This window comes from Megachile rotundata, chromosome 2 (genome assembly GCF_050947335.1).
Source record: "Megachile rotundata isolate GNS110a chromosome 2, iyMegRotu1, whole genome shotgun sequence".
In the NCBI taxonomy this organism is placed as follows: domain Eukaryota; kingdom Metazoa; phylum Arthropoda; class Insecta; order Hymenoptera; family Megachilidae; genus Megachile; species Megachile rotundata.
Genome location: NC_134984.1, coordinates 12,203,813 through 12,214,810, shown reverse-complemented (window position 1 = coordinate 12,214,810; position 10,998 = coordinate 12,203,813). Strand labels below are relative to the sequence as shown.

At 41.9% G+C, this 10,998-nt stretch overlaps 2 protein-coding genes across 6 annotated transcripts in view; one reads left to right on the top strand and one right to left on the bottom strand.

The window, feature by feature from the left end:
• LOC100877269 (protein FAM76A) overlaps nucleotides 1–10,998 on the top strand; it is an 81,137-nt gene that overhangs the window by 13,309 nt on the left and 56,830 nt on the right. The window lies entirely within an intron of this gene.
• The window catches only part of Blimp-1 (PR domain zinc finger protein 1), a 48,683-nt gene that overhangs the window by 9,470 nt on the left and 28,215 nt on the right, over nucleotides 1–10,998 (bottom strand). For 2 of the 4 annotated variants that reach the window (XM_076541988.1, XM_012282354.2), the window contains 6 exons: nucleotides 5,329–5,541; nucleotides 4,255–4,374; nucleotides 3,389–3,514; nucleotides 3,187–3,313; nucleotides 963–2,816; nucleotides 52–396 (listed from right to left, as the gene is read on the bottom strand). In XM_076541988.1, coding sequence (XP_076398103.1) covers nucleotides 52–396; nucleotides 963–2,816; nucleotides 3,187–3,313; nucleotides 3,389–3,514; nucleotides 4,255–4,374; nucleotides 5,329–5,535 — 2,779 coding nt within the window. In that variant the 5' untranslated portion in view covers nucleotides 5,536–5,541. Of the gene's footprint in view, nucleotides 1–51; nucleotides 397–962; nucleotides 2,817–3,186; nucleotides 3,314–3,388; nucleotides 3,515–4,254; nucleotides 4,375–5,328; nucleotides 5,542–9,176; nucleotides 10,953–10,998 lie in introns of those variants that run through there. The other 2 variants (XM_076541989.1, XM_076541990.1) reach the window with 2 other exon arrangements.

Below are 10,998 nucleotides of genomic sequence, written 5' to 3'. Positions count from 1 at the left end.
GTTAAAATAAAAATGCAATTAAAATGTTATTAATAAAGAATTATTTCTTACCAACATTCATGTCGGGGCCACCATATTCGTAGTACGTCGGCGAACCCACGGCCGCTGCAAGGGCCAGCTCATCTTCGATGTTATTTGGTCTGCAACTGGTCGTCTTCCAATGAGTTCTAAGGCCACTCGCGCTGATGTACTTCTTGTCGCAGCCCTGACAGGTGTACGGCCTTTCGTTCGTGTGCAGTCTTTTGTGCAACTTCAGATGAACGAATTGTGTGAACTTTGCGGGACAAAGATCACAGGCGTACGGCTTTTGACCGGAGTGCAATCGGAGATGGGTTTTCAAGTTCGACGTCGAGCTGAACCTCTTCTTACAGATCTCGCATTGATGTGGTTTTTCGCCTGCGGATCATTGTTTTTCTCGATAAAATTAGGGATCTCTTGTCTATCGATAGAAAGGAATTTAAAAATTTTTTTGGTGATTTTTAAGGATAGGTGATCTAGCGTGGTCGTGAAACCAATAAAATATAGTATTATATGAAACTGAAATATTGAAAGTATGTGGTAGAGATGAAGGTCTGAAGACATTAGGTTTTAAGGAAATGTATGATCTTGAAAGATTATGGGTGTAGGAAGAGTTTAGATCTTAAGGCGATCTGAGCTGAAGCTTATGAGAGCGTATGTTCTAAAGACTTGAGGAATCTTTAACTATAGAGTCTATAGAAAGCCTAAGAAAACCTAACCTAATTCATTAAACACACATCTATGCTTCTATAAAATCGTCAGAGTATAATATTACACGATCAAGTTTGAAAGTGTAAGGTGAACGTAGACATGCGTGCATCAGAAGATGACATCATTTGACACTTTAATTTACGGCCATACTATATCGTTTGCACTAATCGCGCCCTGTCCCTAATTCGCAAGGTTTTTACAAACTGGGTAACAAATTGACCCAATTTACTCACCAGTGTGCACGAGGTGATGCTTCTGCAGGTGTGCCAGCTGAGTGAAGCTCTTGGTGCAAACGTTACACTTGAACGGTCTCTCACCGGAATGAGTCCTTAGGTGTACCTTGAGGTTCGACAGCTGGCCAAACGTTTTGCAGCATACGTTGCACTCGTAATGCATTTTCCCGTCTTTCTTCTTCAACGGGTAGGGTAACGACCTGTATCCCCTCGATCCTTGGGAGTTTGGACTGAGGGATCCACTTTGGGAGCAGCCGTGATCGTCCGGGGACAAGGAGCTGGCGGGCGAATATCGATTCAGCGAGGAGGAGTTGGCATGTATGGTCAGACCCGGATGATGACCCAGGTGGAGGTTGTGCGTGCCAGCGATCAACGACTGATTGGTGTCGATCTGCATCGTGGACGATGTGGGTAGTTGATGACTGCTGGTGGCAGCCTCCAGCCTTCTTCCGTCCGTCCTCTCGTAGACCACGTTTCCGCTAGGAGTCGGCGAATAGGCGGTGCAGTTGATGGATAACGGCGCCACATTGTGGTGCAACGATCCGTTCTGATGATAAATCCCGTACGGGTAAGACGAAGGCGATTGAATCGGCGAAATCGGTGACACGCTCTGATTGCTGCTCGCACCGGAGTTCGGATACACCGTGCTCGATTCTATCTGACACGCGGCCGAACCGGAGTACAGAATCGTCGGAGTGGACGCTCCCGTGGGATTGGCGGAGGGCGATGGGCTTTTGGTCTTCCTCTTCGGCGGACAGCTGCTGGTGGACGTGGTCGACGAGTGGAGGTTGCTCGTGGACGTTAATATCGTGCTGGACGATAGAACGTTCGCGCTGGAATGATGATTGCTCGCGTTGCTGGACGAATGGATGGTCCCCGGATGAGATTGCAGAAGGTTGTTGGGACCGGTGCTGGAATGAAGATTGCCCGTACTAGAGTGGAGGTTCCCCGTGCTCGAATGCAAATTGCTCGTCGGGCTTTGCATCGGCAGGGCACTGTTCCCGCTCGTGGAATTGACGCAGGTGTCCGCCTGCATGGGCAGATTCGAGCTGGAATCAGGACTGCAGGGCAGGATGTTGCCGTAACGATGGGACTTCTTGTACGAATAGGCCATCTCCGTTGGACTGGATGGCGGGGGTGTCACGGAGTCCACGTTCGTTTGGTGATGGATCTGATGGTGTTGATGATGCTGTTGGGTCCCATTGTGATGATGATTGTGGCTGTTATTGTTGTTGTTGTCAGTGCTGCTGCGGAGGAGAATGTTCTCGAGGATGGAGTTGCTGGGGCTGGTCAGATAGGCTGGTCTGGGCAAATTAGCCTTGACCTCGGACTCGTAGAACGGTTTAGGGTTTTTCTCCACTATTTCTTCCTCGTTCACAGTAGACAGAACAGAGTTCTTCTGCAGAATGATGGGAGACACCGGCTTAGGCAGTTCCGGGGTCACCGCTCGGCTCGCCAGCTCCTGATCCTTGTCTTTCCCGCTCCCGTCCAGACCCTTCGACGTCTGGAAGTTCCCGTAGGTCTTCGTGATCTTGATCTTCACCTTTCTGTACTCGTTCTTCGCCGCTGCGTTGTCCTGCTTCACCACCTCGTTGCTGCACACGGACGCCTTCGCGTTCTTGCTGAAGTCCAACACGTAGTTGTTCTCCGAGTCCGACTCGCTGCTCTCTTCCGGGGGCGTCAGGATCTCGTCGTGATAGCCGTTCGAGTGATAGCCTTCGTCCGATCGGACGGAACCGTCGGTCGGGGTCATCTGTGACCGTCTTTCGTAGATCGACGAGTCCTTCAGAGGCGATACTGCTTCTACCGTCGCTGGGATTTCACTTGGCAACGCGGATTGTTGCACTTGTTGTCCTGAAAACAAATTGAACCCTTTGAGCATATTTACATGTGGACGTTTATTTTGTTCTTGGGTATTAGAGTATCTTACATTCAGAAGATATTTTAAATTGAAAGATATTTCTTGCAAAAATTTGAAACATCTTATGAATTGTTAACTTCTTGTACGTAATACTGAAATTCTTTTAAGTGGAATTCTAGAACTGATTTATGTAACATTTAAGCACGTTTTTAAAACATAAATAAGTGCACATTCTTTCACATATGAGTAAGTGTATGTTTCAAACATAAACATGTGTACAAATTGTAACGATTTGAACAAAAGTTACGCAAGAAGCGTAAAATCTATTTTGAAATATCCGTAACTAAAATGGCGCATACTTACGTATTCTTTGTAGCATCAGTTCGCCGGTTAACGGGTAATTGAGCCTCTCCGCGAATTCTCTGCAATACCATACCAACAGCTCTTGGTTCGGTAATATCGTCTTGATCGTGTAAAAATAAATGTTCATCTGAAAGCGAAAGAGATCGAGATGAGGATCCTGATCAAACAGTTAGATAAAAGGGACATACGATTTTTCACTCACTTTATACTGGCATGCTATCAGGTTCTGCGATTCGGACGAGTAAGCCGGGTTTACATAACGCATCCAATTCGATTTCTGTACGTCGTAACCGTCGATGTAATAGAACAGCTCGTTGTTCTTATATACCTATTCGAGAAAACGTGCGGATTTTTAGTTGTAACAATGTATCCTACGCAGAGCGAATCTAAACGATCTAAGATCGAATTCGAAGACGTTCGAACAGGGATATACGGTACACGCGGTGCTAAATCTTCGATATTATTCCGGGCATCGATCGACTAGGAAATAATCGACGATTTAATAGGATGATTCGAAGAGAGAACCCGAGTTCTCTCTATCGTAACTCATCAATTCGTTACGAGGCATCAATGGCTTCGCGGATTTCGCTTTAAGGCTTGCTAGATCGGCTAAAACCAGTTTCTAACCTCCGACTGTGTATACAGCACGTACCATAACATGTGGGCATAACTTCGATAATGGATTCAGCACACATAAATAATATTAATAAAACTTTGTATAGCCATTCATCTATTCATAGTTTTCCTTTAATACATGATTTAAACCTAACTATCGTGCAAGTTTCTGTTATACGATTGAGATGTTGGACTATTGGTAATTATATCAGAATCCTATGTTTTTAGGTTCCGATATTCTTATATCTTTATATCCCTGTATTCCCATATTCTTACATTCTTATATTCTTGTTACATTCGTGTATCTTTATATCTCTATTACCTTGTATCTTTATATCCCTACATCCTTATATATCTTTATCCCTACAACTATATAAGTATTGTCCATACGTCACCCTGTATATCTTCATTTCCTATCATCGATAAGATTAACGATATTCAAAAATATCTTACCCTCCAGAAGTATTTTCGGTTCGCATCGGCCGGTACCGAGTCCTTGGTGTACACTTGACCCACCAGAGGACCAAATCGTGTTCCCTTGGGAATGTAACTCGTACTCCATACTCCCATAACCTGTGCACACGTACGAGATCGACATTTTAATTAGAGATATACTGCACTTTTTTGGTATCGCGGTTATTTGAATACGTTCAAAATTTGATACTCGGGTCCTTGACGTAATCGACGAAACCAGAATGTTTCGCTTCGAATAAACGATTTTATCCGCGGTGTATTTTCGAACTATTCCGGTATTCTATTTTCGTTGAAGAAAAACGAACTTGAATTAGATACGATGTTTATCGTAAAGACGATCATTCGATTATTCAATTATTTTCAATCACATTGAAAGCACCCTTTTGTACATTAAGAGGACATTCAGGATTTGATGATATTGAAGGACGCTCAGAGGATTTGATAATATTTACCAGGAATTATACAGAAGGAAATTAGATAATATCGAGTATTAGGTAATATCAACAAGGTATCTGAAGATACCTCGAAGACGTCGAAGAGAAAACTTAGTTTACGTTGCAATCAAAATCGAACCGCTCTTCCAATCCGTCCGTCTTTTTCCTTTTTCCGATCGATCGATTCGATGTTTTGCGTAGTTCGAACTTGACACGAGCAAAAGAACAGTTTGCACGGTCGTGCAACGACCGAGGCTATTGGTCTCGATTCTTGTCGTCGAGGAAAGTGTAACGATTCGCTTCGACTCTAGGTCATACTCGGTAAGTTAATTAGCTTCGTAGCTCGGTCAAGTTTGATCTAGTATCTTTCACCGAATCGTGTGTGTTCGAGATTACCGCGAATTTCACTCTGTGATCTCTTCAAGGGCAACATTGCAATACTCAATAGTTTAATACTTCTATACTTCAATAGTATAATACTATATTTTCATGATTTCAAAAAAAGAACAAAGGTATGGAATTTTGAGTATAGGTTCTTTGCGAAGAAATTGTTTCGGAAGGGTTAGGAGGGTCCGGACGTAACTTGGATGAAAATCGTGATCGTGATCGCGGCTCTCACCAAGGAAGTCTCAAGAAACAATTCTTTGGCTGAAGAACGTACATCGTTGAGGGCCTGAGAAGGTTTGAGGACCAAATTTCTGGGCAGGGAAGCCTCCGCACGATCGGTATTGGTCGGAGACGCCGCCACATCCGGTACCAAATACACGGCATGCTGCTCGAATTCCTCTTCCCTCAAGGTCGCGTGATCCCACTCGCTGGCCTCCATCCTTCACTGCACAGAAATGCGGAAAATATGTTATCTTCACGTACTCGACATTCAATTATGCAACGGAAGGTGTTAATTTATTCACCTTTATTCGTTATCCACAATCTTATACTCTATCATTAGCTTTATATAGCTTATACAGTAGACTCTTCATGTATCGCCCGATGCGTGACGATCTAACGCGTGGGGGTTTAATGCGTTGAAATATAATACCTTGTGATACAACACTTGCTATAAAGCTTCTACAACGTGTGGGAAATATTACGCGTGAGAAATACAACGCGTGTGAAATGCGTGTATCATTTTATCGTGTGGAAAATATACTTTGTTGTACAACGCGTTAATATACTTTGATACAACAATCAAAATATGATTTGTCCTACAACGAAAAATATAATACTTTGTCGTACAAGGTATGACAACGCGTGGAAAATATACTTTGTCATACAACGGAAAATATAACATTTGATTATGCAACGTGTAAAATAAAGTACTTGATTATACGTGTGGTAATATGTCACTTTATCATATAACATATGCGACATACAACGTAAGAAATACACCGCGTGGAAAATGTAACATTTTGTCATATAACGCGTGGGGATACAACAGTTGATTATACAACGCGTGGTAACATAACACTTGGCTGTACAACGTATGAGAAATGCAGGGTATGAGAAAACAACGCGTGAGAAATACACGCATGCAGCGTACATGACGGTGCGTTTGATTATATAACGCGTGGCAATATAGCAGTTGGTCATACTAAACTTTTAAGTAAAGAAACTTGTGTAACAATAAATTAAAACATACTTAATTGTAACATAGCAGTATGTAACATACGTACAATACGATTTGAAACACACTAAGCAGTATATGTGTTGTATCAGTATAGTATCTCCACATATGTGTAGTGTCTCTACATATGTGTAGTATCTCTGCAATCTCTATAGAATTATATCTTACTACCCCGCAATTTTTCTATTAAAATTATCTTTTCCATCTCGCATCTTAATATATTTTTAATACGTAGTATCTTATCTAGTGAAAAGCAGTAATTATCAACAATTAGATTCTAAATAATAATTAAATGTTTGAGAAGAATTATAAAAACAGTTGAAACGTTTAAAGTTAAATGAGTTTACTTTTCGTTCTATCTTTCATCGATTCGCTCGGAGGAAGGAGAAGTTATTTAACAAATTTTTTTAGCGAAGTTTCGGTAACAAGGTTCTGCGTGAAGGAATTTAACCCTTTGACTGCGACCCATTGCGCATTGGAACGTAAGAGGCACTCTCTCTGTAATCAAGTTACAGTAGCACTAATTACTCTGTATTAAGCACTCCGTTTAAAAATACTTCTTAAATTACTTAAGTTAATCACCCTTTACAAGACTTCGCTGTTGTAACAGTATAATTTCCTATTCATATAAGAACGTCTTTGTTAAGGCAATTTACGTGCACAAATTAATTTGTGTATCATTGATCATAATAATTTAATTATGGAACTATTATAAATATTCACATACTTTTTTTCTATATCGTCGTCTATAAATTACCAAGGGAAATATTTATAAAGAAATATCATTGAGATATTTTTGTCAGTCATAATTAAAGACAAGGGAAGAAGACCAAAAGTTAGAAAGAGAAATACGCATGGATCATTAATTAAAGAAGCCTTTGACGATTCCCACGTTACGAACATTTCCATTCACGGATAAAAGAGAAAACAAGGAAATCGCGATATTGTTAGAAGATCATGTATAATGACGCCCGACAACGCAGAGAGCGTTATAAATAGTTGAGATTCCGGTAAATCGATATACGATCAATAACTCCAGCCATTAACTTCGAAACGTTTTATAAAAGAGAAGCAGCGCGTGTTGCAGTGTCCCTGCATTCTGTCTTTCAACGTCACTTTCTTATCTCTTTTTATTTCTCGGAGGTCAACTTTTTCCATATTTGTTACTAAAATTCGGTTATAATAAAATCATTCAAAAGTACATTAAAAGCCAGTCTTGAAATCTAACAAAAATCGGAATCGAACATATGGGGTTGAAATCCGAGCTTCGAAACAAAAATGAAAATAATATAAGAAGTGATGCCATTTAAAGAATTCCATTAAAAAAATAAGAAGAAATTTTCTAATTTGATCAAGTGTCAATACTAAAAAAAATGATGTAATTTAAAAAATGTGTTTTCGAGAATAAAAAGATTTATGTAATTTGTCGAAGATCGATTTTATATTTTTCAGAGTAGTCTAAAAAATCGTGTCAATATTGAGTATGCCGTATAACAAGAGGGTTCATCCCCTGTGATTGCGATACGCAAAAATCATGATTCCTCCTTGTTCCACGATCAACGATGGTGCAACACTTTAACACCGCGAAAGTGAAACCCGTCCACGCATTGATCGACTGCAGGGGTGGAGAGGGAGGGGGACAGGGCATAAACTCTGAAGTCCAACCCTCCCGCACACCACCCTCTCCCACATCGTCCACCCACCCTGCCACCAGGGGTTTTCGCTACTCGTTGAATTTCCATTTCCGTGGAAATCGCGCACGCTACCTGCTTTCTGCTAGTTCACTTTTCACGTAACTTTTTGATTTTCAACCCCCTCTTCATTTGCATTTTTAGCATTTTTTTTCGTCGCCATTCCTCTCTCCCTATCGATCGTTTTCAATACGTTCCTTGAATCTTACTTATTAAATTTTTAAAAGCGTTACGTGTTTAAGCAGACTCCCTTTCTGACACCCTTCAATTTTTGTTAAAATCAATTACGACACGTTGTAAAATTTAAATGATTTATTATTATTGGCATGATGAGTGAATCTATCAATAAGAATGTTGAATTCGTTCATTCTTTTGTGGATGAATTATTTGAATGAATTGGTTACATAATAAGAAAGGAATCTCTTATTGATTCTTGAAGGTTAAGCATTAAGAAATAGTCATTATCATGATTTCAATCCGGAAAGCAACGTTTTAATTATTTTATAAAATTCAGTTTCGGTTCGAAAGGGTTGAATAATGATCACTAGAAAGTTTTGAACCCTTTAAAATCTTAGAACGCTAGATTAAAGCATTCTGAAGGACTCTTTAATCTTTGAACGACGATCGTGTCCCAAATCTAAAAACGTATATTAAGACCCTTCAAATAAAACACGCAAATCTGTTAACGAAAAACTGTCACATAATAGAAAAATGATATTACAAAAATTTATTGAAGGATAAAAATTTATTTCTACACATTTACGAGTTGTGACATTTATTTATTTTATAGTAAACCAATTTTAAAAAGAGTTTATCCGAGGAACGACCCTATCAGGGTGAATATGGAAAATGAAAAATGTCGCTGACAGGTCCTCTCAAGGATCGAAGAATCGACAGAACGTTCAATTTTTCCCAATTTCGGGAATTGATACTTCAGCTAAAAGGAAGATGAACTTTGAAAATCTTTGAAATCGGGAAGTATATCAGAAATATGATATTGGAAAAAAAGGTAGAGAAAAAGAAATATGCAACGAACAAAATATCCTCGAAAACGGAGGACCCACACGGTCGATATTTCAAAGCGAACAAACTACCGAGTCAGCTTTCGTTTTCTCTTTCTTTCTCGCGGATCGTTATGATGCAGTTACTCACGCCTTTTGGTGCATCGAAATCGTAGAGCACCGGTTCGCAGTCTTAGCTTCCGTTCGGCGATCCTAGAAGAGGATATTCGAAAAAAGCGGCTGGTTCGCCGGCAGCGTTTTACGTGATCCTGTGATTCCGCAGGGAGATCGGCATCCCGACGAGCCTGCGTGCACCCGGGAGCCACGGTTGGCCTCGCGTTGAGGGATGAAAATCGTCGTCGTTTCTCAACATTTATTTGAAAGTGTCCGTTAGGCAGGAGGGGAAATTTGGACGTCGATAAGGCCGATCGCTGCCGGCCCTAGGCGGTCCTCTGCCACCTATAACCCACGCTTATCGATTATCAGGACATCGGAGAAAAGGAAATTGCTATCTGCGCTGCCGTTGCACCCGAACCGAATCAAACCGCTGACACTCTCTCCCTTCTCTTCGTTGTTTATCAACAACTATATCGCGTAGCCTGGCGAGCGACGCTACCACCCCTTTTTTCTCCTCTGTTTTGATCAACGCCAGAATAAAAAAAACTTCGCGAGGAAGCACTGGTACTCCTTCTCGAACACACCACTTCGACGCACTTCACCTTCTTTCGTCGGAGCACCCTCTTTTTCTTCGCGACAACATTCTACTGGTTTTCACCCTTTCCTCTCTGACATAGTCCAAATAAGCACGCCGTCGAATGAGAAACGAAGGTGCAGCGATCGCAACTCGATCGATTCTCCCTGTATTTTTTAAACAAAATTCAGCGTGGGATAAAAAATCAACCACCACCGGCACACCGTACCACGATTTCGCGTTTCAACCCTTTTCCTCGAGGGTGGTCTCCGCCTTCGGTGGTTCGCTTTGGATGGCACACGCAGACCAGTGTGCGAAACTCGGGTAGACCTGACCTAGCCCAACGCGAGTCGGCTTGGCTCGTTCTCTCCCTGCTTTGGTATTGGTCGCTCGGTTGTCCCTCTCTTTCTGCATCCCTCTGTCTCTGTTCAACCAAGAGGAACGTGGTGGTGTGCCAGCAAAGCTGCCAGACCAGAGCAGAGGTGGTGCATTTCTCTGCGCTGCGCTTTCGATCGACCCGTTGCCAGCAGAGGTTCTCTCCCACCCTCTTTCACCCTGGCTCCTGTCCTCGTTCAACCCTCTCGTTCATCGCGTCAGCTCGCTCTTTTCTCCTCCTCTTTTCCTCTCGCGTGCATTTCCCTCGTTCGTCCTCCTCGCGCTCTCTTCCTTTCCCTCTTTATCGAACACGCTCTCGTTACACCCCCTTGCAACCCCTCCTCCACGTGCAACCGTGTTTCTTGTTGTCTTTCTTGGATTCTACGCGCTGTCGTCGGTTACTGTCTCTGTTCGTCGATGTACACGATGGACGGGTGCATGCGCCGATCGCTTGCCGAGTTTAATTCTTTCGGTAACTTCTCCGGAAGATAAGGAGCTTGTTTTTTAGGGAGGGTGGCGGAACCAAAGGGAGTGCGGTAGGTTAGGGTTCGCCGTGTTTCGGAGGGTTGTCTGCTTCATGGGATGCGCTCGGGCAGTTGAAGGAATTCGACGCTGTTTAAGACGATGGTTTCACCGACTGTGGTTTATGTAACGCGGAGAATCGATAGGGGGTGGGCTGAGCGAATGATCTAAGAACAGTAGCTTTTTTACCCTCTTGCACGCTGTCGAGTGCGTGGTGCATGAAGTCGTAGAAACATTTTCGATGCAATTTTATTATTTGTCTTCATTATCGATTCTGCTTATCAAACTCGATATTCTTTATTACTTCAATGTTTTATGAATACTTTTTAATAAATTATTAGCTTCTTATCATTGTTATTCAGCTTCAAATTTTATTGTTCAAATA